General features: G+C 62.4%; 2 protein-coding genes across 18 annotated transcripts in view; both read right to left on the bottom strand.

The window, feature by feature from the left end:
• Positions 1 to 1308: 1308 nt before the first annotated feature.
• LOC111161710 (cytochrome b-c1 complex subunit 10) lies at positions 1309 to 5181 on the bottom strand. Of its 2 annotated transcripts, none has more exons than XM_022525578.1 (3): positions 5042 to 5181; positions 3549 to 3693; positions 1309 to 2978 (listed from the first exon to the last, which is right to left on the bottom strand). In XM_022525578.1, exons 1-2 carry the CDS (start codon positions 5089 to 5091, stop codon positions 3573 to 3575), a joined length of 171 nt encoding a protein of 56 aa, XP_022381286.1. In that variant the 5' UTR covers positions 5092 to 5181; the 3' UTR covers positions 1309 to 2978; positions 3549 to 3572. The 2 variants fall into 2 exon arrangements, with proteins under 2 accessions (XP_022381286.1, XP_022381285.1); XM_022525577.1 differs by having other exon boundaries at positions 1309 to 2929; positions 5042 to 5177.
• Positions 5182 to 8710: 3529 nt separating this feature from the next.
• The window catches only part of LOC111161705 (transcription factor 3), a 32965-nt gene continuing 14451 nt past the window's right edge, over positions 8711 to 27224 (bottom strand). For 3 of the 16 annotated variants that reach the window (XM_022525553.1, XM_022525554.1, XM_022525552.1), the window contains 16 exons: positions 25803 to 25876; positions 25516 to 25594; positions 23454 to 23521; positions 22221 to 22350; positions 21525 to 21574; positions 20345 to 20447; positions 20107 to 20270; positions 19896 to 20028; positions 19414 to 19472; positions 19227 to 19305; positions 18399 to 18472; positions 17899 to 18060; positions 17694 to 17817; positions 14371 to 14506; positions 13902 to 14137; positions 8711 to 11633 (listed from right to left, as the gene is read on the bottom strand). In XM_022525553.1, the coding sequence (XP_022381261.1) occupies positions 11491 to 11633; positions 13902 to 14137; positions 14371 to 14506; positions 17694 to 17817; positions 17899 to 18060; positions 18399 to 18472; positions 19227 to 19305; positions 19414 to 19472; positions 19896 to 20028; positions 20107 to 20270; positions 20345 to 20447; positions 21525 to 21574; positions 22221 to 22350; positions 23454 to 23521; positions 25516 to 25594; positions 25803 to 25876 (1814 nt within the window). In that variant the 3' untranslated portion in view covers positions 8711 to 11490. Of the gene's footprint in view, positions 11634 to 11827; positions 12055 to 13901; positions 14138 to 14370; positions 14507 to 17693; positions 17818 to 17898; positions 18061 to 18398; positions 18473 to 19226; positions 19306 to 19413; positions 19473 to 19895; positions 20029 to 20106; positions 20271 to 20344; positions 20448 to 21524; positions 21575 to 22220; positions 22351 to 23453; positions 23522 to 25515; positions 25595 to 25802; positions 25877 to 27224 lie in introns of those variants that run through there. The other 13 variants (XM_022525555.1, XM_022525559.1, XM_022525556.1 and 10 more) reach the window with 13 other exon arrangements.

The raw sequence follows: 27224 nt of genomic DNA, 5'->3' as shown, positions 1-27224 counted from the left end.
CAAGTCCTACATCGGGCTCCCTACTCAGCAGGAGTCTGCTTCTCCCTCTGCTTGTTCTCTGTCAAATAAATAAAATCTTTTAAAATAAATAAGTAAAAAATGTTTTAGATTTGTTTTGTTTTTTGTTTTTTTTTTTTTTAAAGATTTTATTTGACAGAGATCACAAGTAGGCAGAGAGGCAGGCAGAGAGAGGAAGGGAAGCAGACTCCCCGCCGAGCAGAGAGCCCGATGCAGGGCTCGATCCCAGGAACCTGGGATCACGACCTGAGCCGAAGGCAGAGGCTTTAACCCACTGAGCCACCCAGGTGCTCCCAAAATGTTTTAGATTTGTAATAAAAAAAAGATTTTATTTAGAGGCAGGGTGAGCTGGTGGGGGGTGTGCAAAGGGAGAGAGAGAATCTTTTAGATTTTTAAAAATTTATTTGTGTGTGTGTGTGTGTGTGAGAGAGAGAGAGAGAGAGAGAGAGAGAACACGAGCAGTGGGGACGGGCAGAGGGAGAAGCAGGCTCCATGCTGAGCAGAGCCCAATATGGGGCTTCATCGCAGCACCCCAAGACCACCACCCAAGCCGAAGGCAGGCACGTAACCAACTGAGCCACCCCGGCGCCCCGGAGAGAGAATCTTAAGCAGACTCCAAGCCAACGTGGGGCTTGATTCCACAACCCTGAGACCGTGACCTCAGCCGAAATTGGGAGTCTAACGCAGGGCATCTGAGTGGCTCTGTCGTTAAGCATCTGCCTTTGGCTCAGGTCATGATCCCAGGATCCTGGGATCGAGCCCCATATCGGGCTCCCTGCCTGGCGAGAAGCCTGCTTCTCCCTCTCCCACTCCTCTGCTGTGCTCCCTCCCTCTCGCTGTGTCACTCTCTGTCAAATAAATAAATAAAACCCTTTAAAAAAGTCAAATGCTTAACCGATTAAGCTATCCAGGTACTCCCAAGCTTGTATTTTTTTAAGATTCTATTTATTGACAGAGCACGAGCAGGGTGAGTGGCAGGGAAAGGGAGAAACAGGCTCCGTACTGAGTAGGGAGTCTGATGCGGGGCTCTATTCCAAAACCCCGAGATCACGACCCAGGAAGACTGAGTCGCCCAGGTGTCCCTTATTTACTTTAAAGTTTACTTTTTCTGTAATCTTGCTACACCCCACGTGGGGCTTGAACTCATAACCCTGAGGTCTACAGTCTCATGCTCTCCTGGCGGAGTCAGCCAGGTGCCTCCAAAGTATCAAGTTTTTAAACAAAAGGTTTCTTGGTGTTGTGCCGAGCCATTTGGAACCCCAAGACAAAAAGAGACATGATTCTTTTACGTGTTTTTATGTGGTTTTTAATAGTTAACTCCTCCCCACCGCCAGAACTTAAAGTGGTTGGAAAAGTACTAAAATACTGAAAAGTTGTATTAAAACTCACAATAGTTTAAGCCTCAATATTGTATTTATAACAGCATCTGACTTGGAATTTTACTTTTCTTTTATGGATGCAGGCTCAGTTGTATTTTCACTGAAACTGTTAAACATTATAAAATCACATAAAACTGTGGGAGGAGGGCCACATGGCCCCACATGGCCCCAGGGGCTGCGGGGCTGCCCGGCTGCCCAGCCCTGCACCAGGATGGGAATTGTTATGCCATGTCAAAGCGGAGGACCCTACCCGGGTGGTGTGGCCCCCAGGAAAGATGCCTCGGTAAGAGAATGACGCGCAGGAAGGGGAATCACGAAAGCCACTGCTGGTGTTAAAGACAGAGACTGTTCCCTGCGTGTCTTCCCCCGCCTGTGCCTCAGTTCTGTGCTGACGCCCTAATCCCTAGCATGGCTGCAGGAGCCCGGGCCTCAGGACCGAAGCATGGGAGGGGAGGCCCTGTCCCCATAGGATCAGAGTCCAGGGACACAGAGCACATACTGCCGCCTCCTCCCTGTGCTGTGCTGGGGGGGGGGCAGCCAGGTGAAGATGCGGCCAGAAGGCAGGATGTGGGAACTCACCAGAAGCAAACCCCGTGAGAACCCCGATCCCCACTCCCAGCCAGCACAACCGAGAAGATCCAGTCCTGCTGTGGGAGCTGCCCCGCCCATGGGGTCTCCTGATGGCAAACCAACACAAGAGCCGCTTTCACAAATTTGCACGTGCATGCGTACACCCCCCACCCTGGCAGGGGCGGGGGACAGGGGACACGGACCTGGGAGCCACAGACCCAGTGTACCTGCTCACTGTTGTGTCATTCATGGGATGACTTCACTTTTCTACAAGTTCTGATAGTTCTCCTTTCAAACCAGAGCCGCGTTCTCAACCCCGAGTGTGGGCTACATACGGGAATGTGTTTTCTAACAGGGTGGCTTCTGGGTAAGGTCGCAAGACACAGGACGCAGGGCGGCTCCAGGAGCGCCCCGGAGAGGCCCCCGCAGTGTGAGGGTTGCTGCATGACCGGCCCCTCCCACCCAGCGCAGTCCCACCCAGCGCAGCCCCGGGCTAGCCTTCCGAGGAGACAGCCCCAGCTGACACCCTGCCCGCGTCCTCCTGAGGAAGCCAGGGCCAGGACCGCGCAGCTGAGTCACTCCTTAATTCTTGCCCACAGAAATCGAGAGGTCATTTGCTGTTTTACACCCCCTGGGTGTGCGGTACCTTCTCGCGGTGGTGATTACACACGGCACAGGTATTACGCATTCAACACCGTAAGTGACCGGATTCTGCCGCAGCCACGGACCCCAGGTCACTCACACCACCACGGCGGCAGTCAGGTTGCCAAGTCCCTACACGACCACGTCCAGGTGGGCCAGGTTTCAGAGCAAGTTTAATGCTGTGTGCATTCAAACAAGGAAACTACCGTCAGAAACAGCCCTCAGTCACGCTGTCACTTTCCTCAAGGCCCGTGCTGAGGGCGTGGGCTGGTCCGGACACTGCAGGGGCTCCCAGGGAAGAAGACAGCAGCAGCAGATGGCTGGAGGGGGGACAAGGCAGGGTGAGCACCACTCCTGGCTCCCGTTCTCCTGGGAAGGGAGGTGCTGATGAGGTCCTCTGCCCCCGCAGCCAGGTCCAAAACCAAGTCTAGCTGGGCCGCCCAGTGGCCACATGGCCTAAGGTTCAGCTGCAGAAGGAGGCAGGAGGCACGCGCACCCCGGCCTATCATGTGGTCAGCCCGGTGGACAGCCCCGTGGGAGACGAATGGAAGAATCCAAGGGGCTGTGAGGCTCAAGCTGCGTCCCCAGATGCTGGCAGCTGTAGTCCATCCTCCACTGTCCCCATCTGTAAAATGGGGCACCCCTCCGACCACACCCAGGGCTGGGCAGACTGGGATGACAGGCGCGGAGTAGGGCCTACAGTCAGCCTCCGGGATGGAGCGCCCCAGGGCACTGCCCCGTCCCCAGGCCCACAAACCAGGGATGCTGGCTGGCCGCTCTGTGTTGACAGGCAGGATTCTCCCTGGGGAACAGGCCAGGTGAGCCGCCCAGACCTGCCTCCCCAACCCTGGGGGTGAAGAGATCTAGCCTCATGGAAGCCCCAGTCCTCAGCCACGTGGGAATCACAGGATTCACCTGCTAAGAGCAGCCTAAACTTACCGGAGGAGTCCAAGGGGGGTCGGTTTAATCGTCCTTCTTAAACTTGCCGTTGATGTAGGGCACCCAGTCCAGAATCAGCCGCCAGTCCGTGGCCCACACCAGCCCCACGGTGCCCACAGCGCCCCACATGCCTGCCGTGGGCATCCTGCCAGAGAACAGCTGTGGTCAGATCCCGCTCGGGGTCACCCTTCCAGATACATCTCTGGGTCTCTCTCCGCCCCCATGCCCAGCTTCTACTGCACACCTGACCCTCCTGCCCAGTGTGTGGACACACCCCCGATGACACCACAGGGTGGGCACAAAGCCGGAGACCCTGAGACGACTTCACTTCCACCTGCTTTCACACTGGGATCTTCTGGAGGTTTTTTGGGGAGATTTGCTCAAAAAAATTTTTTTTAACAACCCAAGCTCATTATCACCCATTCACAACACCAACCATGCAGTTCACAGCTGACCTGGGACAGCTACTGGTCTGAGGAAGGTGGCAGGGTCTGGGTTTCGTAGAGAGCACACGACACAGAGGAACAGGCCACCTCCCCAAGGACACGGGGCTGCGGCACAGAGCAGGGCTGAGTCTCCCTCTCACCCAGTACAGCTACCCCTCACGCCGTGTGACGGGTCAGCGTTCACAGCGGCTCCAACAGCCCCTCCTGACGCTCCCAGCCCTGTGCACCCCTCCCTCGCAGTGCCAGCGGGACCCAGTCTCCGGTCTCTAATGAGCGAAGCTCGCAGAGGCGAGCTCAGGAGCACCGGCTTCCAGGGCGCGTGCCCGGGCTAGCCTCTCCTCTGCGGGAGGCCGGCTGCCCCCTGAGCGGCCCCACAGGGGGTCTGCCAGCAATCGCGGGCTCGCGCTTGGAAACCCCCACCCCCACCCCCACCCCCACCCCCACCCCCACCCCAGGCAGAGCCTTTGGAGGAGACTGCGGCCTCCTGAGTCGGTGTGGCGGGCCCAGCTCGGACGTGCCCGCGGTCCTGACCACCCAAACCGCGAGGGAATACGTGTCTGCGGTCTGAAGCTGTGCAGGGCGCCTGTCCCGCAGCCACGGCTGACCACTACAGGGGCCGTGGCCGGCGAAGTGCGGCCAGATCCCGGTCAGCCACGTGCCTGGCACGTTGCAGCGGGAGGGTGGCCAGCGCCACTTCCAGAGGGCACGAACCACCACCACGCCTCCCACCTGCCTCCCCAGGGGCAGCCGCGGCCGCCGCCCCCGACCTGACGCCTGGGCGGACGCCACGCTTCCGGAGGGACCTCCCCTGCCACCGCGCCACAGCTCCGAGGGCCGGTAACATCCCAGGAGCCTTCCCGCCGTCCTGGTCCGCCCCCGGGGAGCCCGAGCCGAGGGCGCTGGACTGACAGCGGGCGGCGTCGGTCCAGGTAGGGGTGAGGAGCGGCCTCGGACGTCCTCCCCGCCGCTCTGCGCCCGTCCCATCTGGAACCCGGCAGCATAACGGGTGCCGACCGGGGACAGCGGGGGCGGGGGGCACATGCTCACCAGTATTTGGCCAGCTCGCGGTAGCGCGGGCCCAGGAACCTGCTCAGCATTGCCGCACCGTCCGCAGCTCAGGGTGACCCCGACTGTCGCCCCGCTGCATTACGCAGGCGCGGCGGCCGCAGCGCGCAGGCGCCTGGGGAGGCTCCGCTCCCGGCAAGCAGCCCTCTGGGCGACAGGCGTCTGCGGTTGCTGCGCGCGCAAACGCGGAAGACCTTGCAGTCATTTCCGGGCAGGGTCGGAAGTCGATTGCCGCGAGGGGGCGGGTCTGGAGCGGGGAGTGTCCTGCGCTGCGCGAGACTGGGCGGCGCGGGTGGCGTCCTCCCGCCGGCGGTGGGGCTGACCCTCTCGGCGCGGCCTGCGGCAGCTAAGTACAACCGCCGCCCTCGGCTGGTGGTTTTGTGTCTTTACCGCAAGCTGAGGCTCTATTTGCCGTCAGGGAAACTGCGGCCCCGCGGGGCAGCACCTTGGCCGGAGCCGCACGGAGGGAACCGCGTCGGGGCGGCGGGCCGCGCCCCCCCGCCTCTCCTGGAGCGGTCGCTCGCAGCCCGGCTCGGCCAGCGGACCGACCCCCGGCGCGGGCGGGGCCTGGCCGGCCGCGGTCACCGCTTCTAGGGCCGCAGCAGGCCCGGGAGAAGGGCGGCCGGCGCGGGCTCCGCTCCCGCCGCGCTGTCGGGGTCCCTGCGCCTGCGCCTCCCGTGGGGTGCCTGACCCCGCGGCGGGGGTGGGGAGCTGCTGGGGGTGCTGGCCCCGACGGCGAGAGCCCGTTCCCGGAGCGGCTTGTGGCTGGACGGGACGTTGTTTCTCGGCCTTCCAGGGCGCTGCGGGCCGTGAGCCTGCGGCCGGAGGGAGTCTGTGGGCGGAAGCCTGAAATGGGCGGCGGAGCCCGTGGAGGTGGCCGAGAGAGGAGGGAGGCGGAGTGAAGCTGTCTGAGGAGTGGGAGGGGGCGCTTGTCTGGCTCCGTCAGTCAAGCGCAGGACTCTAGGTTGCCGCTTGGGTCCTGATCTCAGGGTCGTGAGATCGAGCCCCAAGCTGGGCTCGTGGCTCCGCGCAGAGTTGGCTTGAGATTCTCCCTCTGCCTCTCCCTCCGCTCATGCTCCCCGCCCCCGCCCCAACCCCTGTGTCTCAAAGAAAGAAAGGAAGGAGGGAAGGAAGGAAGGAAGACCGAAAGATCTTTTAAACAATAAGTAGAGATGGGCATAGAGGCCTGAGGGCTGCAGGTCCTGGATCCAGCAGTTCCTGATGCCCTGCCTCATTGCTCCTTCTGCTTAATGTACTTAAGAGAAAAGGAGTTTTATGGCATGTTGGATGGCTTCAGGCACGGCTGGATCCAGGAGCATAGCAATATTATTACGAATCTCTCTCTGCATTTCTCAGCTCTTCTTTACTCTGTTGTCCTTGCCCTCTTGTGAGCTCTCTCTGAGCAGTGGCATGTGGAAACTCTAGGTCAACATTCCAGCAGCCCTTGAAGGAAGATGGCACCTCTTTGTTGTTGTGGAAAATGCCCCAAGGCTGGTTCTCCTGGGCCTGCTGTGGAAATGGGGCAGAAGTCGCTATGCTCATAAGAGGACATGGACTGAAACTAGGGGAGGGGAGGATCCCCAAAAAGGAGTAGTCAGGATCCTGATATCCAAAGCGGTGGTGGATAAGCAGGACCTTGGATTTCCCATGATACTCCTATCCAGCCTTTAGGGGAAACTCAGCTCCTACAATTTTTTTATGCTGTGAAATTCACAAAAGTTGTTGCAACCACCACCCTGTCTAGTTGCAGAAAATTTTCATCACTTCCAAAAGAAGCCCCATAGGTCTCCCTCCTCCTCCCCCTCCCTCAGGCTCTCCCCAGCCCCCGGCCCCCACGAGCCCCTCTCCTGTCCATGGAAGAGCCTGGTCTGGGCGCCTCACACACTTGGACTCACACCCCCTGTGGCCTTTTGTGTCTGGTTCCCTAACTGAGCTTTGTAGGCTCAGGGTCCGTCCCTGGGGCAGCACGTGGGGGCCCCGCTCCTGCTTGTGGGCAAAGGAGGCTCCCCTGCGTGGGGGGGGGGGGTTGTGTTTATCCGTTCACCCGTTGATGGAGTCTTTTTTTTTTTTTTTTAAATCTTTACAACTTACCGAGGAATACTGGACATGCAAAAACGCATGGACTGAGCACGTAGAACTTGGTGTTTGGACGTGTGTGCCCACCACCAGGACTGCGGGCGCCTGCTGGCCTTCCTCCTGCCCATCTGGACCCTTGCCGCCCCCCTCCCGGCCCCTGCGAGCATTCATCTGTCTCCTGTTGGTTCATCTGCACTTTCCTGACTCTTCTACCAGGGGGCATACAGTGTGTTCCACTTGGTGTCTGGTGCCTTTCTTCTGCTGCCCAGTCGAGACCCGTGGAGGGCGAACCTGTGTGCAGACCGCTCCCCTGCTGGAGGGCATTCTGCCTGTTTCCAGGTTTCGCCATCACAGCTGTGGCCCATGACTGGTTCTGTCCAGGTCTTTGAGTGGATGTGTGTCTTTATCCCCCTGGAGAAGATCCTGGGGGGCCGGCTGGCGTGCAGCGGGGCCCCCGTGTTGAGCTGTGGACAGAACCGCCAAGCTTCCTGTTTTTTCACACTGAGATGTAACTGCTGCGGACGGTCAGGTCAGTGTCCAGGCCCCGGTGTCTGCCTGCCAAACCGTTCTGGAGTAGTTGCGCCTGTTGATGTCCCCGCCAGTGAGACATGGGGCTCCCACCATATTGGGGCGTTGCACCACTTTAGAAAGGACACACAGGCTCCGTGTTCCCCATGGTCACGGTGACAGCTGTGCGCTGGGCAACTGGAAACCACAGGGTTTTACGCTCTGCTCACCTTGGAGGCCATAAGCCCCCCCCATGCACGTGTGACAGGGCTGCACACCCGCTGTCCCTCCCACCTCTGCCTCCGTGATTGCCACCTATGTCATGCGGCTTCTCTCTCTCATCAGGGTGCTTGTCACTGACTTGGGGCCTATTCTGCGCCAGGACAAGCTCATCTCAGGATCTGGAGTTCCACTGGCAAAGGCCCTTTCCTTGAGCACCCCCAGTTCCGGGGTCAGGCATGAGGGGTCCATGTCCAGAAGCTGCAGCGCAGTGTGGTGTCCGAGGGGCTGGCCGGCGTGGCAGGGTGCCTGGGGTTCATGTCAGGCCCAAGCTGTGTCCTCTTCCCGAGAGCAGGGGGCCTCAGAGGGCTGGCGGGGGCTGGCCGAAAGTCTGGGACAAGCACACAGTGACCTGCACCCTTCAGACATGCCCAAGATGCCATTGCTGCTGTCATGGGCGTGTCCCTTGCACCGAGTTTTCCTCCATCCCTTGCTCCCGTGGCTCCCTGAGCCGGGCCAAGATGCTCCTTCCAGAAATTTCCATAGAGCAGATCCCTGCTGGGACGGGGAGGGAGGGATGCCTCACTGAAGGATTTTAGGACCTTTGTGATCTATTTTTAAACAGCCTTTTTGAGGGGCACCAGCTGGCACAGTGGGAAGAACATGTGACTTTTGATCTCAGGGTTATGAGTTCGAGCCCCATGTTGGGTGTGGAGAAGACGTAAAAATAAAATCGTAAAAAAAATAAAACAAACACCTTTAAAGATTTTATTAGCACAAGCAGGGGAGGGGCAGAGGGACAAGCAGGCTTCCTGCTGAGCAGGATGCTGGGATCATGACTTGAGCCAAGGATAGCAGCTCAACTGCCTGAGCCACCCGGGGGCCCATAAACTGTCTTGATGGTGTTGACACACCATCCCATTTATAGACTTAATGTGCATAATTCAGTGGCCTTTGGCATATTACATTAATTATAAAAATTAACAGGCAGCCTCTCAGGGAGTGGCTTTCCCCATGAGCCAGTCCCGCGTCCAGATCCCAGAACCTCTTATTACAAGTAGAGATTCCCCACCTGACCCAAGGTGCTTTGGTTCTAGAATGTGGAATTGCCATGGGCCCCTCCCATCACTCTGGCTTTGCTGGCCTTGCTCACCGTGGCCCCAGTCAGACCCTCGTGGTACCTGTCCCCCAAAGACTCACGCTCACGTCCTGTCCCCCCAGTCCTGGGAACGGGACCTTATTTGGATACAGGATCTTTGCACGTACAGTCGGTTCAGTTGAGGTCGTACAGGAAGGGGAGGCCGTGAGGCCGTCAATGACTGGTGCGTCCTCGTGACAGATGCACGGGGAGGCACCTAGTGCCCCCGGGACAGGCTCTGAGTGATGTGGCCGCAACCGCAGGGATGCCTGGAGGCCCCGGACCTGGGAGAGGCAGAAGGGACCCTCCTCTGGAGCCCAAGGAGGGAGCGCGGCCCCGCCACACCAGGATCTGGGGGGCCTGGCCCCAGCACAGGAGAATCGGTCCCAGTGGTTTCAGACCCCGTCCCCGTGTGGGGCTCTGTGACAGCTGCCCCCAGGGGATCACATGCAGGGCAGAGGCCTCAGCACCTGCATGCGGGGCAGAATGCCATGCCCCCTACCTGGCGTGGCACCCCCTTCCGCCTGCCCTGCCCCCCGCTGGAACCACACAGCAGCTGAAGAGCCAGGGGACAGCCGTGGGGCCATAGGATATCACACTTATTGCTGCGGCTCTGTGCTACACAGGACAGGTCTCCAGAGCCGCTCAAGAGAGGGGCCCTTAACACATCCCAAAGAATCCAGCCAGCCATGTTGACACTTGTATAAAATTATTTTTCTTAAAGTTTTGTTTGAAAACCAGATATCTTAAGGCACTCAGCACGGTTTTCCCTTACTTGTGTCTCTTCCCATTCCCAAGGGCTATTTACGGGTACAGAACAGTCCAGTAGTAGTTGGGGGGGGGGGGCGAGTGGCTCCATGTAGACCAAGGGACACTGAGACAGGACCCACCAGACCCACACAGACCAGGGGAGGCACCAAGGAGGGCCCCTTGCCAACGACTCCTCGCCGTCCCCAGAACCGTCTGGGGGGTGTGGGCAGCATCAGTTGGAGGACCGAGGTGACATCAGGGCTTGGGAGGCAGCCCACAGGTCCTGCCTGGTGCTTGCCTTGGGGTGTCCAGCTCCTGGCCTCAGGGTGTGCCAGTCACAGGGTGTGAGGGCATCAGACAGCCCCACTGTTCTGGGAGTGCAGCGGGGGAGGGTTGCGGGGGAAGTGAACGTGGCCACCTGGGGTCCAGAAGTCGTGTGCATGCACTTGTGGTGGCGGGAGCCAGGTGGTTACAGGAAGGAGCCTGGAGCCCCGCAGGCCTGACCCTGCACCTGGGGGATGCACAGAGGGGCAGCTGTCTGGGTGTCCCAGCAACTGCAGGGACCTTTGGTTTAGGCCTGGGGAGCCCTGCGTGGAGCTGGTTCCCCCTGCAGGCAGGGGACGTGGGGAGGCCTGGAAGCCGGGCCTGGATATGGCCCACACCCTTCTGGTCTTGCAGGTGATCAGGGCCAAAGCCTGGAGCTTTTCAGAGTTTGGGGTCAGTCACTTGGGTTGGGGGTTGATGTGCTGGCCCAGAGTCTTCTGCAGGTCCTCTGCCAGAGATCAGAGAACAGGCCAGGGCCCCAGGTCAAAGGAACGAAGAATGCGGTGCCTGGGGACACCCCCCCTCCATCAAGCTCCTGTCGTATGGTCCCTGTGCCCAGAAGCAGTGGTCTGACAAAATCCCATCTGGGGAGGTCTGCAGACTGTGCGGGCCCACAGGCTGAGGGGGAAGGGCTGGGGAGCAGAGCTGCCGCCCTGCAGACACCCCCCACCCCCTTCCCGAGGGAGGGGTGAGGACGCAGCAAGGGCTCCCCAAGGATAACCCCCACCAGGGCAAAGGGGGCCCACAATGTCCCTCCTACAAGAAGCGAGGAAACCACCCACCCTCTGAACCAGCCGCGAGCAGAGGGGTCCGCTATCCCTCCTGCACCAGCGGCTCTGGGGCTCGGGCTCTCAGGTTCACGGTGGGTCTTTTCAATATGACTTTTAATGACCTGGTTGACTGTGAAAAGCCACGCTCAGGTCTAGAAACAGCAGCAGAAGCAGCAAGAGACACAAAACTTTTATACAAAATTGTTGCTTACAAAACATATGCAAAAAAGCTTAAAAAAAAAAAAAAAAGAGACCAAAAGCATCCTCCCTGCTAATTTCCTAAGACATTAAAAAAAATCTAACTAACGTTCTTTATTTTCCTTAAGACACAGGTCAGGCGTAGGCACGATTCACGGCTGCAGGAGAGCGAGCCCGTCCCGCTTCTCCCTCCCGCAAGGGGAGGTTCGGACTCTCCCGCGTTTTCTACTTAAGGCATTTTTTTCTCTTTTCGGACAAAGTGTTCATCTCGCTTGCTTCCCGGTTTTGTTTACAAACAAAACAAAACAAAACTGCCCCTTCCGGCCCAGGCCGTGGTTTCAGGATCCATCGGGGCCGCCCCCAGGCGTCGGGATGGTGAGGCCCAGGGTGGAGGCCGTGCTGCCGGCAGGGACCGGGCTGGGTCGCTGGCCCCGGGCCGCGCCCCCTCCTCACAGGTGCCCCGCGGGGTTGTGGGCCTCGCCCAGGCCCGGGTGAGCGGCGGAAAGCACCATCTGGGGGTCTCCGACCACGCCCGACACCTTCTCCTCTTCTCGTCGCTTCAAGCAAGCCGCTTTGGGGTTCAGGTTACGCTCTGGGGGGAGGGGAGAGCCATGTGGGACAGGGTCCCTCTGGGAGCCGGCGGGCGCGGGGCCCTGGAGAGCAGAGCGCCGGTCGGGGGTCCGAGCGCCCGGCTGCCTGCGCGCGAGGAGCCCACGGGGCGGGGCCGGCGGGCCGGGGGGGCGGGGCCGGCGGCCCGGGGGCGGGGCCGGCGGCCCGGGAGCCTACCTCGCACCTGCTGCTCCAGGCCCAGGATGACCTGCACGGCCTGCTGCAGGATGAGCAGCTTGGTCTGCGCCTTGTCCGACTTGAGGTGCAGCTGGCACATGCGGCCCAGCTCCCGGAAGGCCTCGTTAATGTCCCGCACGCGCACCCGCTCCCGCGCGTTATTGGCCATGCGCCTCTCCCGGTCCCTCAGGTCTTTCTCCTCCAGGGACAGCACCTCCTCCGTACTGCTGGGTCACAGCACCAGGGCCTCCGTTAGCGAGGAGCCGGGCCGGGCCGGGCGGGCGGGCGCCCGCGGACAGTGTGCGTGCGTGTGCGTGCGTGTGCATGTCCGTGACCGTGTGCTCCCCCGGGCTCGGAGCTCCGAGCCTGTCTGTGTGCGCACCTGGGACCCGGCCGCAGGAGAGGCTGTGTGTGTGCTGACGCCCCAAGGAGACCAACGCAGGAGCGTTCCCAGGGGATGGAGAGTGGGCCCTGAGCCCTCATCAGGCCATCTGTGGGGAGCTGGGGGCACCCTACGCCCCCTGCCCCTCCTGGTACCACCTTCCCGGCTCAGCGCACTTGCTGGCTGGGCGGTGCGAGGGCTAGGCCAGGCAGACCAGTGTGGGCAGGACAGGCCAAAGAGACTGGCCCAGCGGGCAAAGCCCCCCGCCCGGCCACCCCAAGAGCTGGACGTGGAACGGCCCCCCACTCTGGGTTGGGAGCATGGGCTCCCCAGGCCTTTCATCACTACCATGAATGCCCTGTGTGTCCCAGCGGTGCGGTGACTGAGCGCCGACTCTGCACCGGCCCCCATCACACACAGGACGGCTGAACGGCTCAGACGCCGGGCCACGAGGGCTGAACCCTGGTTCAAGTCTTGCAAAGCATCAGCCACGTGGCTCTGCCCAGCAACTTCACTCGCGTCCTCAGCGGGACGCCTGCCTCGCCTGGCCTCAGGGACGGGAAGCAGAGTGGGTGAAGGTCTGGCCCTGGTGTGCGCCCCATGGGCAGAAGATGAGCCCAGACACCTGCACATGAGCAGCGCCTAGGGCCCTGTCCTGCTCCCACAATAGGGGGAGGGGGCTACACCCCTGTCTGCCCGCCCACCCACCCACCCGGCCCTGGACCTGAGCAGATCCTGCCAGGTGGCGGTGGCCCCCGACCCCAGGACAAGCGCGCAGACCAAACTGACAGGCCTGAGGCTGGTGCACCCCTTGGTCCCCTTTCTTCCCTCAAGTCCCAACTGGGAGACTTTGTGGGGGGAGGAAAGACCCCAAGGTCGCAGCCCTGCCATCCGGGGCTTGGGCAGCAAGTGCGAGGTAGGAGGGGCTGCCATGGAAGCGGAGGGGCGGGTGGGCTGGGATTAGGGGAGCTCGAGAGGCAGAGAGCAGAGAGGTGGGCGCGGGGGACACGGCGCGGTGTCCACACCACCACGGAAACACGGAACCCTCAGAGCAGAGGGGACAGCAGGCTGGGGGTGGGGGGTGGGGGGGTGGGGCGAGGGCCCCAGCTCTGGTCCAAGCGACAGCACTGCAGGAGAGAAAGGGTTAACGGACGTGGAGGAGTGGGTGGGTGGGAGGCGTTAAGGAAGCAGCTGAACTGGGGAGCCAAGTCACATGGGGGCCTTTCTGGCTCCTCACCAGGGAATGGGGGCTGATGGGCTGAGGCGCCCCGCAAGGATGTGTCCGCAGCGACAGTGACCTCTGGCCCTGGCCACAGGGGCCTCAGCCAGAAGGCTACAGCCTCCCTAAGAAAGGAGGACTGGGGCGGGCAGGGCTCCCTGGGGTCCAGGGATGGAATTCAGAGCCAAAGTGCCCAGGTCTGCAGAGCCACGGCTCCCAAGAGTATCCTCCTCCCATTTCCAGAGGGGACACTGGGGCCAAGTTAGGTGGCCCTGTGGTCAGAGAGGGAACAGCTCACAGCAGGGCAGGACAGTCACTGCAAGGAGAGGAATAGTCACAGCGGGCAAGGCGGCCACTGCAGGGGGAAGTCACAGCAGGGAGGGGGGACAGTCGCAGCAGGGGAAATTGACTCCAGGAAGTGGGGGGAGAGCGCGGCAGCAGTGGCGGGGGAGGGGAGCGGCGCCCCCACTGACCTCGCACCTGCTGCTCCAGGTTCAGGATGACCGACACGGCCTGGTGCAGGATGAGCAGTTTGGTCTGGGGCTTCTCACTGTTGAGGTGCAGCTGACACATGCGCCCCAGCTCCTTAAAAGCCTCATTGATGTCTCGGACCCGCAGCCGCTCGCGCGCGTTATTGGCCACCCGGCGCTCCTTCTCCCGCTCAGCCTTCTGCTCTGGGGGGAGAAGGTCGTCCTCGTCCTCGTCCGGGCTATGGGGCGGGCCCGGGGGCCCAGAGGGAGACAGTGAGGCGGGGGGACAGGCGGGGGACCCGCCGACAGCCTCGCGCGGTGGGCGCCGTGTGCGTGTCTGCGTGCGTCCTGACGGGCGGGGCAGCCGGAGGCTGCGCGGGGGGGGGGGGCGGGGGGGGGCGTGTGCATGTCTGCGTGCGTGTGCGTGCGTCCTGACGGGCGGGGATGCTGGGGGCTGCGGGGAGGCGGGCACCTGGTCCGAGGCCGCGGGGGCTTCAGCTCCTTCTTCTCCTCCTCGGAGTTGTCGGCCGCGGATGTGTTCTCCTCGTCCTCCTTCTCCTCCCGTTTGATCTCACCGGCGCCCGAGACCGCCCCAGGGCGCGCGAGTCCTGCAATGGGCCTGGGCTTAGCGTCTGCGCACAGCCTGGGCCGCCCGACACATGCCCGCTGCCCTCCTGGGAGGCAGTGTGAGGTCTCTGGGGAAAGCCAGGACTTCGTATGCAAAAAAAGAAAAAAAAACCCAAAGAGCCCCAGGGCGCCTGGGTGGCTCAGTGGGTTAAGCCTCTGCCTTCAGTTCAGGTCATGATCCCGGGTCCTGGGATAGAGCCCTGCCTGGGGCTCCTTGCACAGCGAGGAGCCTGCTTCTCTCTCTCTCTCTCTGCCTCTTCCCCTGCTTGTGCTGTCAAATAAATAAAAATCTTAAAAAAAACAACCCAACAATAAAGCAGCAAACACCTAGAATCAGAGATCCGCATCTCACACCACACAATCACCAGTTCCAACAGAGAAAGATCTGAAAACCTTCAGAATAAAGTGCGTGGAAATCCCGCTGTGGTTCAGAGGGGAGGACTACCTCCTACAATACTAAATGAGCTGTTCTTGAAAAAAAAATAAATAAAAAAACAAACAAACAAAAAACACTGATAAACTGGACTATAGCCTAATTGAGAATTTCTGGTTACCAGGATCCCACCAAGAAGAGAAGAAGATACGCCGCAGGATAGAAAAGATGGGTTCTGAGCTCCTGGGGGGCTCAGCTGCTAAAGCAACTGCCTTTGGCTCAGGTCACAATCCCGGAGTCCGGGGATCGAGTCCCACAAGGGACTCCCTGCTGGGCGCGGAGTCTGACTCTTCTTCTGACCCTCCCCCTTCTCATGCTCGCTCTCTCAAATAAAATCTTTAAAAAAGAAAAGACATCACGTGTCCTGTATAAACCAATGAAGATGAAAAGAACTCCCACAAATGAACACGAAAAGGACTAGGAGCTCAAGAGGAAAACAGAGAAAGCTCCCAGATGGGTGATTCGTAGACGAGGAAGCGGCCATCTACTTCACGGCACCGACAATCCGCGGAAACGCAAACCGGGATCTGGCAAGTGGGGAAGCCGGCAAAGGGATAGGGCCCAGCATCGGGGGTACTGCCCGTGGGAGGCAGGTCGGGACAGTCTGGTGTCATCGGGAGGATAGATCCACAGACCCCCAGACCCCACAACCTGGAATCACACCCGAGAAGCTCCTGTGCACATTCTGGAGACACATTCCAGAACGTTCCAAAAAGCACCTACCCCAAAAGTAGAAAGTTGAAACAACCTAATGTCCCACATCAGGGCCCATCCTGAGCCCCCAGCAGGAAGGTGGCCCTTGCTGCCCACGTGACCACGCCAGCCAGTGCCAGTTTCAGAAAAGCCCAAGGCCACGTAATGGAACACAGGGTTTGAAGGCACACGGCAGGAAACTTGGCACTGTGACAGCAAGACACACCGGGAATGGGGCCTGGGCTTGGCAACAGATGAACTGGGAGGGCAGGGGAGATGAGGGGAAGGCAGGACAGGGAAGGGTAGCAGGGGGGAAAGGAGGAGATGGGATAGGAGCAGAGGGCAGAGAAGGGTAGTAGAAGGAAAAGGAGGGAAGGGTAGAGGAGAGGAGGGCAGAGCAGGATAGCAGAGAGGAGAGCGGGGGAGAGGAGGGCAGGGCGGGGGAGAGGAGGGCAGGGTAGCAAAGAGGAAAGCAGGGGAGAGAAGAGCAGGCAAGGGGAAGGGGAGAAGCTGGGATAAGGGATTCAGCTCAGGGAATGCCGGCCCCACAGCACAAACATCAGGGCGTTCCAGGCCTGTGAGGAGTCAAGCTGCATCCCAGTCGTCCCCCCACCCGAATCGTGGTGACTCTAAGTGTCCCAGAAAAATGCCCTATGTGATAAAAGTGATCAAAAAAAATCAAGAAATACACAGCAAGGCCAGCTGTCACACTCAGGCTGGTTTTGAGGGGGCGTGTGGAGAACAGCCAGGGCCCCTGGGCCAGACAAGAGAACCTGCCCTAACGTGGGAGGCGTGGGGTGTTCCTGGGGGCTCGGGACACCAGGCGGTGTGGGCGCCCGGCCCGGCCCAGTCCCGGCACCCTCTCAGGCCATGGTTGCCAGCACGGTGGCAGAGTCCACGTCCCCGTGCCTGGGACTGGCCGCCATGAGACCCTCACTGGCCCGTCACCACCTCCTCCCTGCAGCCTTGTGTGAGGTGCTGTCACCTCCTCGGTATTTCCCCAGAAAGCCCACAGCCCACGGCCGGTGGCCACGACCCTGACCCCATGTTGCTGCAGCGTGGGTCCTCAACTCTGGCACCTGACGCGCCTGCCCCCCCACCCCCCACCTCCACCGCGGCCGGCACCGTGCTCAGGATGGGGCTCTGCTCCGCTCGCTCTGCCTGGGGACCCCGCCTGCGGTCCTGGCTCTGGGCTCCACCCGGTGCCCAGCGGTCAGCACGCTCCCTGAACTCCAGACCTGCATCCCACCGCAGCCTCCACAGCTGCAATCCTGTGGGCTCTCTGGCTTGAGAACCCAGAACGCACCCCCACCCCACTTCCTGGACCAGCACAGTCGTGTGTCCCCTGCCCACGGCTTCAGCGGTCACCCATCATCCTCAGCTGCCATCAGAGGGCGCCTGTGGGCACTGAGTCTGGCAGCTCCAGACCCTGCCCGGAGCCCTCCAAGGCTCCTAGGTCCCTTGGGGTCAAAGCCCAAGTCCTCCCATGTCCACAGGACCCTGCATGACTTGCCCTGTCACCTCCCTGACCTCACCACCTCCCTCTTATCTAACACAGGGCTCCTCACTACTTCAACACACCAGGCACGGTCTTGCCCAGGGGCCTTTGCACACGCATCTCCCAAGCGCTGGTCTGCTTCTCCTCCCCTGCTCTGCCCAAATGTCACAATCTTGCCCGCCATCTTTAGAAGTACAAGCTTCTCTATGCCCTCTCCCCATTTCCCCTAGCATCCTTCCTTCTGCCTTTAGTCCACTGTTGCTCACCCCCCAGGGATGGGGTTTCTGGTTTAATTCCTGGTTTACTGCCCAGGGCCCACACAGGCCCCAAGCACAGGGCTGACGCCGACCACGTGAAGTGCCCGGGCTCCACCCCTCCAGGAAGGAACCGGCCGGCTGCCCTCCCGAAGGGCTTCCCGGTGCCGGGTGCAGGGGATGCCGCATACGGTGAGGGCCCAGCCCAGTGCCTGGCAGAGAGCAGCCCCCGGCCTAGCCCGGTGCCCTGAGCCGGCCACCCCTTCCCAGACCCCCACACTGAGGCTCACCGCTGTAGGAGTCCGGTGGCCGAGCGAGCTCGGGGAGGGCGCCAGGCTGGCCGGGGAGGGCCACGTGGTTGTGCAGGAGGCTGCTGCTGCCCGCAAGGCTGTCTTCCGAGGGGCCGCCTCCCACCTGCGGACAGAGGAGTGGGCTCGGCGGTCAGGGCCTGCCCACCCTGATCCCCCGCCCAGCCCGCCCCCAAACAGTACTCACCAGGCCTGTGTGTCGGCCCCCCAGCGGCATGACGGGGCCGGTAAAGCCTGAGGCCAGAGCCCCATGGCCGGGCAGCAGCCCGTGGACGTCCGCCGAGGCGCCCACCGCGTGGCTACGCAGCACGTGGATGGCCTCGTCCAGGCGGTCCTCCATCTTGTTCTGCTGCGGACAGGGAAGGGGCAGCGGTCAAGAGTGCAGACGCCTGGCATGCTACATGGCCTTGGGGCCCGGCACACAACCCGAGCCTTCGTTGGCTAGCGAGGCCATGTGCCCCACAAGTGACCTGCCAAGGGGACCCCCGTCCTGCAAATCCCATGAGTCACAGAGCCCGAGCGGCTCTCCGGGGACACGGCTTCCAAGCCCTTGTACGCTGGCCACAGCAGACATGCTGAGCTGCCCTCATGGGCCACCTCCCCCGGCCCAAGGTCCACATGTACCATGCCTTCCCCCGGCCACATGCGCCCATGAGGGACAGCGCCCATCCAGCCCGGGAAGCTCACCAGGCTGTGGAGACCCCCATCGTAGCTAGGCGATAAGGCACCAGGGGCTCCTGGCCGGGGCCACTGCGATGTCCCTGGAAGGGGTAGGCGGCATGTCAGCGGGGGCCCCCGGAGGCGGGGTGTCCAAGTGGCCCGACTCAGAGGCCTCAGGGTCTGCGATGTCCAGGAGGGCCATATGGTGGCCCCCATGCTCGCTGGGCCGATGGAAACCCTGCCGAGGCCGGGCCAGCCAGGCCGTTCCTGGGAACCCACCCAGCAGACGGGTTCCTGTCTCCAGAACCCAATCCCCAGGGGGAAGGCAGCCCAGTGGCACATACAGCAGGTGTCCCAGGGGTCAGCCTGCTGTACCAGTGGTCCGCCCCAGGGGCCCTGCGCGCACTCAGCAAGGCGAGAGTCCCTGAGAACTTCCACTGCAGAGATGAGGCGCTGCGGGCTTTCTAATAAAACCACGCGGCCTTCCAGGAAGCTGACCACAAGCTGACCCCCAGGAAGGTCCTCTTGGGGACAGGATGACCAGCCCCCTTAGCAAAGCCGAAACCAGGGCACGCCACTGGTGCCTATCAGACACTGGGGGGACAAACGCCAACCTGTCCACGTTTGGGAGTCCGGGAGGGAGTCTGGCCTGTTACTCTGGCTCTTGGACTCCCTGCCCTGTCCCTGACTGTTCATACAACGTAGACTAGACTGGAGAACCCCCCTCCAGAGAGCCTTCCAGATGCCCGCGGGAACCGGAGCCCTGAGGCCGGGGGTGCACCCAACTCTCCACACACTCAGGGCTGCAGGACCCTGATGCAGCCCCCATCGCTCCCCAGCAACGCCCCCACAGACCTGCGAGGCCCTGGGGGGAGCCCACGGGGGTCGAGGGGCTGGAGGAGAAGTTATTGCTTGAGTGATCTGGGGAGTAGATCTGCAACAGGGATGAGAAGAGAGACAGGGCCACCAAATGGGGTCAGGGGCCAGCCTCGGGCACTTGCCAGCCCAGCCACCCCTAGCCGCCCCATGTCCCATGCCTCACCGAGGCCAATGCCTTCCCCAGAGCATCCCCAGAGCTGCCAGCAGTAGTCCCGCGGGAGCCTGCGGGGTGAAGAGAGAGGAAGCCGAGCTCAGGGACACTACCGCCCCCGCCCCAGGCCCAGCTTGGATGCTGGTGCCCCAGCTGCCTAGCGTGGACGTCCTCACCCAGCACGGGGCAGCCCCATTCCAGCTGGGAATGGCCTGGAGTCCTGCGCCCTGCCACCACGGCGGCTCTAGGGACAGGCGGGCGAGCAGCAGGACCCGAGTGAGCGATTTCCCCTGGAGAATCTGCTCCCCCAGACGGAAGAATGGGGACCCATTCTTCAAAGGCCCATTTCCAGACATTGGATGTGGCCCACGGGGCCTGATGCAGGGCAGGCCCAGGAGGGGAAGGACAGGAGTGACGAGGGCCCAACCCCCACACCCAGCCAGGCTTCAAGCTTGGAGGGGCCCCATCCGGAAGAGGGGTAAAGGGGTGGGTACCCAGGAGACTGTCGGCCCCGCTGACGGGGGGTGTGTGGCTGGAGACGCCGCCATAGGCGGCCGCAGGGGCCGAGGAGAAGCCGGACGCGGCCGGGAGCCCGCCGTTCACCTCTGTCCCGTGCAGCTGGTAGCCCTGTGGGGGGAACGGGGTCACGGGGGTCCACTGAGGGTGCTGCCCGCACACCCACCCCTGCCCGTCCTGCAGACCTACCATACGCTCGTGCTGGTGCAGGCTGCCGAAGCCCGCGCTGCCCCCGACAGAGCCGCCACCGCCTGGGGGGAGGGGCAAGGGTGACGAGGCCCCACCCAGCACCGACCCAAAGCCCGCCTGGCCGGAGGGGCTCCAGAGCTCGGCCGCAGGGTGCAGGCTGCCATCTGTGGAGGCGCACATGGTGAGAGGAGGCCAGGGGACCCGCAGCCCCAACCGTCTCAGGTGAGCCCCCACACACCTGACATGTAAAAGGGGGGGGGATAGGCGCTGCTGGGGGCCTTGGCAGGTGCATAGGCGGTGCTGTCCCTCCCGTAGTCCTCACCTGAGCTGGACGGGTACACCTGCAGATGGGCGGGGCGGTCAGCCAGGAGGGGCCCAAGTGTGATGGGGGACCCATACCCAGCCTTGCCCTCCAGCCACCAACCCCTCACTCTATGTGCTCTAACCCTTCCCCTGGCCAGCACTGGAGGTTCCGGGGGGATCCTTTCTCCTGCTCCTTCTCTACCCTCCACCTCCCATCCCGCCCCTGGACCAAGTTCCAGCCTGTGCCTCCCGAGGCCTCTGCAGACTGGACCCCCGACCAAGGACACTGTCCCCCTCCTGCAACCAGCCAACTCCTCCCGACCCGTCCGAGCCCAGCTCTGATGCCCCCGGCCCTGCCTCTTCCCCGTTCCCCCATTCTAGAACCCCCCAGGGCCCCAGCCCTGACCCCAGGAGACGTGGGGGTGCAGAGGCCAGGCCTGGAGGAACAGCAGGCCCGCAAGGTGGCAAACGAGTTCCAGGAGCAGAAGCGGGGAGGTCTGGAGGGGGGCTCAGCTCTGGTGCTCCAGGGGACTGGGCTGGGGGCTCAGACGGGGGAAGCAGGGGGTTGAGGATGTCATGATCTTCAAAGAGCCTGACCCACACTTCCCGGCTGCAGAGTGCCCGCCCCGACCCTGAACTGGGGTCAGCCCGGGGGGGGTCAGTGTGGGTCAGCCCACGGGGGGGCGGCACGGGAGCCAGGCAGAGAGGGCGGCCGGGCCAGGGACACCAGCAAATAGCTTTTTCTCTCAGTGACTCCATCGCTGGAGTGCGGTGTGGTGAGCCCCTCCTGGCCCAGCATCAAGGGCCAGGAAGCTGGGGTGGGGACCCCATGAACCGGACCCCAAGGGCGCCTCCAACCCACTCCCGCTCCCAGGGGCCCATCACACTGTTCCCAAGGTGCCTGGGCCACAGAGAACATCGGGTCCTCTTGTTAACAGGGATCTGAGCTAGACCCAAGGAAGAACTTCCCAGAGGCCCTCGCTGCTGGCTGGATCAGAGCCACAGCGTCGGCAAAAGTCACACACAGCCCAGCACCTCCCCCGACGGCAACGCTGCGCACCCCCTGCAGAGAGGGCCCTGAGCCTGGACCCTGGGTCTGTGGCCACTCAACTCACCGAGGATGGGAGACCCGGCGGCACCTTCCGGACCTTCTTGGGCTGCGAGTCTGTACGGAGCAAGGAGTGAGCCCACTGGGCCTACCGGGCACCCGCCCCACCCAGCCAGGGGCGCGGAGGGAAGGGGTGGGGGAGAAGAGACCCCCGAGCTTCCCCGCTAATGACACGACCAGAATGAGGTCGCAGACCCACGTGCACAGGTCTAAGGGCAGAGCTCGGGTGGGGGGTCTGCAGGGGGCCCCTCCCTGCGCTCCCCCAGTCACGCCTCCCCGGTGTAGGTCCTGTGCTTGGCGGTTTCCCTCGCTCGGCTCAGGGACCCCAAGTCTCCACCTGCTGGGCTTCCGCGGCCGCTTGGACAGCAACACGCGTGGCCCAGCGGAGGGGGACCGGGCAAGGCCTCGCCTCTCCGTTCTGGAACCCAGAGTCCTCCTCAAGGGCCACTCAGCATGTTTCTACATGTTTGTGTGTTGTGGAGAACGCTGCCGTTTAAGACACCCCCCAGTGCAGCCGGAGGTGCTGGTGGGGGTTCCCAAGTGTGAGAAGGCCGTGAGCCTCCAGCGGGCGAGACCGCGTCCAGGGCTAACAGCCCCCGTTGAGCCAGGCACATGCCACGCAGGTTCCGGGCCACGGGACCCCGACCTGGTACTTCCGCGGGGGCCCGTCCCCCCGCACCTGCGCCCCGCCCGCCCCACTCACCCAGTCCGCTCTCCGCGGCTCTGCGCCGAGCGTGGCTGGGGTAGGAGTAATACTGGACACCGGCCTTGGGGCCTGAAGGGGACAGCGGCCCGGGGCTCCCGAGGGCCAGCTCGCTGGGCGGGAAGCCGGCCTGGGGGGTGAGACGGGGCGGTTGTCAGGGCGGCAGGGGGGAAGGGGGGCACTCGGCCCCGCCCCCAGGCCCATCCTGATGGTGCACACGCCAGTGCGCAGGCCCCGCTTGGACCCTTGTGAGGGCGACAGGGACCCTCGGCGGGAGCTCCCTGCCTGCCCCGCTTGGACGTTCTTCTGAGACGCAACCGACCACAAGCCACACGGTTCTTCTGAATGAAGGCGGAGAAGCAAGACGTTGCCACAAGCCCACAGCCCCACTCAAGGGGCTCAGCGTGCAAGGCCCGCGTCCAGGCGCTACAGAAACCCGCTGGGCTCACTCCATGCTCAGCCTTTTTTTTTTTTTTTTTTTTTAAATAAATAATTTAACTTTGCATATCTTAGTTTGAAACAGGCCTCCTTTCCTCAAGGGCAGAAACAACTGGGGTCCGAGCCAAGGGCAGTCCCATGCCTCAGCCTTCCCGTCTGCAGAACGGGCACAGGTGCCGTGGACACAGACGGGGTGCCCTGGGCCTGGCTGGCGCTCAGCCGTCACAAGTGCCGTGTTCCTATGTGACACGGCGTGCAAACGGGTGGCACCCCCTGGCACAAGGCCTAGCTGCACCAAGGACTTGCAGGCAGGGGGCCACGGTGGCTGGCTGCTGTCCACCTGCCCCCACAGCCTCCCAGCTGGACCAGCATGGGGAGACTTTCACCTGTGCTGGGCGCCCATGGAGTGGGCTGCCTGGGAGGGCGGGCGGGGGGCACCAAGGACCAGCAGGGGCAGTAGGGGGCAGGGCCTCAGAGTTACCAGGCTGGCCTCCATGTCCCGGCCTGCCACTCAGGAGTGGGCACATGTCTCTCAGGACCCCCCCCCAACACTGTGCATGGTGACCCCCAGCCTGGGCCCCAGGTCTAGGAGCTGTGGTGCGGGGGCCATGGCCTCCTGAGCAACCCACCTGCCCCGTTCACAACCAGCTGGACAGCCTGGCCCAGGGAGCCTGCTTCGGATTGGACAACAATCCCAAAGGGAAAGGCAGTTGGGCAGATAAATGACCAGAGCCCCTGCTCCGGGGTCAGCAGGATCAGCAGACCTGGGGCCCTGGCCTCCAACGCGGGCCTCACCTGACTCAAGCCGCCAACACCCGCGTCTCTCCCGAAGGTGGTGTACGTACTCCGCTCGCTGCCCTTGCCTGGAGGAGGAAAGACTTGCTGGGGGCTGACCCCAGGGACAGCGTGTCCCAACAGGCTGCCCCAGCACCGGGCCCACGCCAGCATACAGTGGGCACTCTATCAGTGCACAACACGAGAGAACCCCTCTGGGATGCTGGTCTCCCCGTCAGCCCGGGACACAAGCAAGAGTTGGGACAGACACTGCTCCAGGAGGACCTTCAGGAGACTCAGCAAACCATCAGGGTCCCCATATGTCCCGCGAGGTGGGACAGCAGCGACGGACACTGCCCTCCCCTTCCTCCACTCATAGCCGGGAGGCATCTGTCCCCAGGGGGCTGGGTTCCAGAGACAGACTGGGGGTCCTGTGCACCTGTGAGGTTCAGACCCAGCCAGCGGCTAGCTCAACAAGCACGTGACAGCTCTGGGTGAGAGGGGCCTGTGGGGACGGATCCTGCCCAGCAGCCCCAGTGTAGATGGGTGCCTGGCTCTGGCCTCCCCTGAAGCAGAGTCCCTGGCTCAATCAGGGTCCAGCCAGGTGCTGGTGTCCCTGGAGGAGGGACTGTCAGCAGCCTCAGTGAGAGAGAGGCATTCAGATGCTGGGCCAACTGACCAGAATTACTGCCAAACTAGGGAAGAAAGTCTCCCAGTTTCTTTACCGTGAAGTTACAATTTTGGCTAAGCTCTTGGAGCGGGTGTTGTTGGGGGATGGGCGGCGGGGGGGGAAAGCTCCACAGAAGGTGCCCCCAGTCCTGCCTCCCATGAGCCCTTGGGGCAGGCAATGCGGGGCACATGGAAGGACCACCAAGGCCTAGAGGCCAGAGGAGGGTTGCCCCGTCCAGAGAGTGAACAGCGGTGGCGGAGCGGGAGCAGGGAGGTTTTGGTGCTTCCTTCCTCCAAGGGTCAGCATGGGCAGCAAGGCTGGCCCACCCCACAACAGGTCCAGGCTCCGCCCAGGAAGGTGGCTTCCCCTCCCAGACTCTCAGCTCCCCCTGTAAGAATGGGGTATTGAGATTCCGGCCCGATATACAGCAGACACCACAGAGGAGCATCCTGAGACACAGGATGGAGCTGACAAAAAGAGGAAATGGAGGTTCCGTGAGGGAACCCCGTGTCGCCCGTGAGCCCGGTGGGCACAGAGCAGGGACCGGAATCTGTGTGCCGGGCCCGCACAGCAGCGGGACCCCCCGGGGAGCCAGAGCAGGCTGGGGCCCACAGCGCGGCCCGGGGAGCTCTGCACTATGCCCACCTCCCCGCCAGCTCGCTGGGCAGGCCTGGGTGCCACATGGCAGGCCTGGGACCCAGCTGGGCTCTGGGCTCTGCTGACCAAGCCCAGCCGTGAGAAACTGCGCACATCAGGAAAAAGCGGGAGGAAGGAACAGGCAGAAGGAAGCAGACCCCCTACAGGGGCACAGGCCACCCCAGGCCACACATGGGATGGGCCTTCACCCTGCTGGTCTGGGAAATGGGCACAAACTCCCACCACACAGACTGTCCCTGGCGCCATGCACGGCCCAGCTCCCACCGTGCACCCAGTCCCGCGGACCCTCACAACCACGCACTCACGCGCCCCCACAAGCCACGGTGCCCTGGCAGGTCCATTCGTGCCAGGCCTCACGTGCCCGTCTGCAGGTTGGGGAGGCTGCCGGGCCCCAGGAGCCAGGCAAGGCCTTACCACGTGCTACACGGAAAATGCTGTGAGGGTCCCGGTCTCGCAGTCAGGACACTGAGGCTCCGGAAGGGACAGTCCTCACCTGGGTCCCGGTGGGAGGGACTCAAGCCCAGACTGCCTGAATCCTGACCTTCGCAGCCCCCCTCAGAAGCGCCCAGCCCGGCTCGGACTGCCTCCCTGAGCTGCCAGGACTCCCGAGCCCGCTCTCCTGCGGGCAGCAGGCCACGGCCACCCGCGTCCTGTGCTCTGGGGGAGCCCGCCAAAGTGCAGGGGCCCTGAGCTCACGCCCCACACCCTGAGGACCACAGGGGAGCATGGGGGGGCCGGGGCCACGCGGACACTCACCTCCAAGCCCGGGGCCCAGGAATGTGGACGAAGACAGGCTGCCGTGGGGCTCGCTGAAGTGCGTGCCATCCCCGTAGGTCTGTGAAGGCAGAGGCCATGAGGGGGCTGGGGACACGGGCTCCAGGAGGCAGGCATGCCCGTGAGTGCCCAAGTCAGGGCTGGCACCTGCATCTCTGGGCCCAGGAGACCAGGCTGGCCTCTGCCTCCCCGGCGAGCCTCAGTTTCCCATGTATTCCCCACCCCGGAGAAGGGAAACCCAGGTCTCGGGCCTCACAGAAACTCCTTACCCGGCTGGGGTCAAAGGAGGAGTTGTTCTGGTCACCAGTGGCCCAGGAGCCCGAGCTGGGCCGGTCCTCCAGCCCTGCAGGCAACAGAAGAGAGTCAGGGCACCCTCACCCCCAGCCTGTTCCCAAGCCAGCTGTGGCTCCCAGCAGTTCAGGGAGAAGACCGGGCCCTTCCTGACCCAGCCCGGCCCTCACTCTGCCCCTATCTAGAACTGCCAAGGGGCGCCCGGCGGGCTCAGTTGGGAAGCGCGGAGCTCTCCGTCTCAGGGCTGTGAGTTAGAGTTCTACGTTGGGTATAGCTGTTCCTTAAAAATAGGTTTTTTTTTCCTTAAAAATTTTATCTGTTTAGAAGACACAGAGAAAGATGCAGAGAGAGACACAGAGGAAGATGCAGGCTTCTAAATGTGGTGCTCGATCCTGGGGCCCTGGGATCATGACCTGAGCCGGAGGCAGACGTTCAACCAACAGAAACAGCCAGGTGCCCTAACAGTAAATCTTGAAAAACAAAACAAACAGCTTCCCCAGACACCCTGGCACTCAGTACACCTTCAGGCCTATAGTTCAAAAAGCAATTCTACTAGCTACATCTGCCAACAAACTCCTACCCGTCCATCAAAGCCCCAGCCATGATGCCCATCCTGGGCTGAGCCCTCTCAGAGCCTCCTCCCCGCAGCACCTCGTTTCTCCCTCAGCCTAGCACTGACCACGAGGGACTGGGGGCATCTGTACCAGGCTCAGTCCCTCAAGGGCACCGTGAAATCTCAGGTCCGGGAAGTGGGGGTCTCTCCCTTCCCATCCCAGACAACTCAGGACGCAGAGCCCCTCCTTTGTTGAAGTAACAACTCAGCTGCCACTACCTTCCAGGGCCAAGCTGGCAGCCCCTTTGGGGTTAAGGGGCCCCAGTGAGGAGAGGCCCATGGTGCAGCAGGAGTTAACTCACAGGGCAGAAGATCAGGTCTGGAGCTCCGGGTGGGGCAGGGTGGGACCCTTATCTCCCCCAGCAGTCCGGGACACCACCCAGGACTCCCCCAGCCAGGAGGCACAGCGCCTTCCCAGGCCGGGCTCTACCCCGTCCACAGGAGGCAGCAAGACAAGACAATGTGGCCTGACAAACACATGTGGGGCAGGTCCTGGGCTCCCGCCGGCCCCAGCACCGGCCCTCTGTCCCGTTTCTCTCCTCTGGAACAGGAGGGTGGACCACCGCACTCTGCAGGCCCCAAGGAAGCCCAGGACCGGGGGAGAGGGACCTGTCCCCAGCCCCTCGACCATGCCGTGACCCCACACAGCTGAACTCAGGGAAGGCATTGGGAACCCCGGCGAGAACCCTTGGGCTGGCCCACCCCCAACCCGCTCAACCTAATCGGAAACTTCTTCTGAACTTCATGCTGCCGCAATGCTTCTGTGTCAGTCATCATCCCCCCCAAA

This window comes from Enhydra lutris, unplaced genomic scaffold (genome assembly GCF_002288905.1).
Source record: "Enhydra lutris kenyoni isolate GAN:26980312 unplaced genomic scaffold, ASM228890v2 scaffoldscaffold86, whole genome shotgun sequence".
NCBI classification, from domain to species: Eukaryota; Metazoa; Chordata; class Mammalia; order Carnivora; family Mustelidae; genus Enhydra; species Enhydra lutris.
This window is presented reverse-complemented; position numbering and strand designations above follow the sequence as displayed.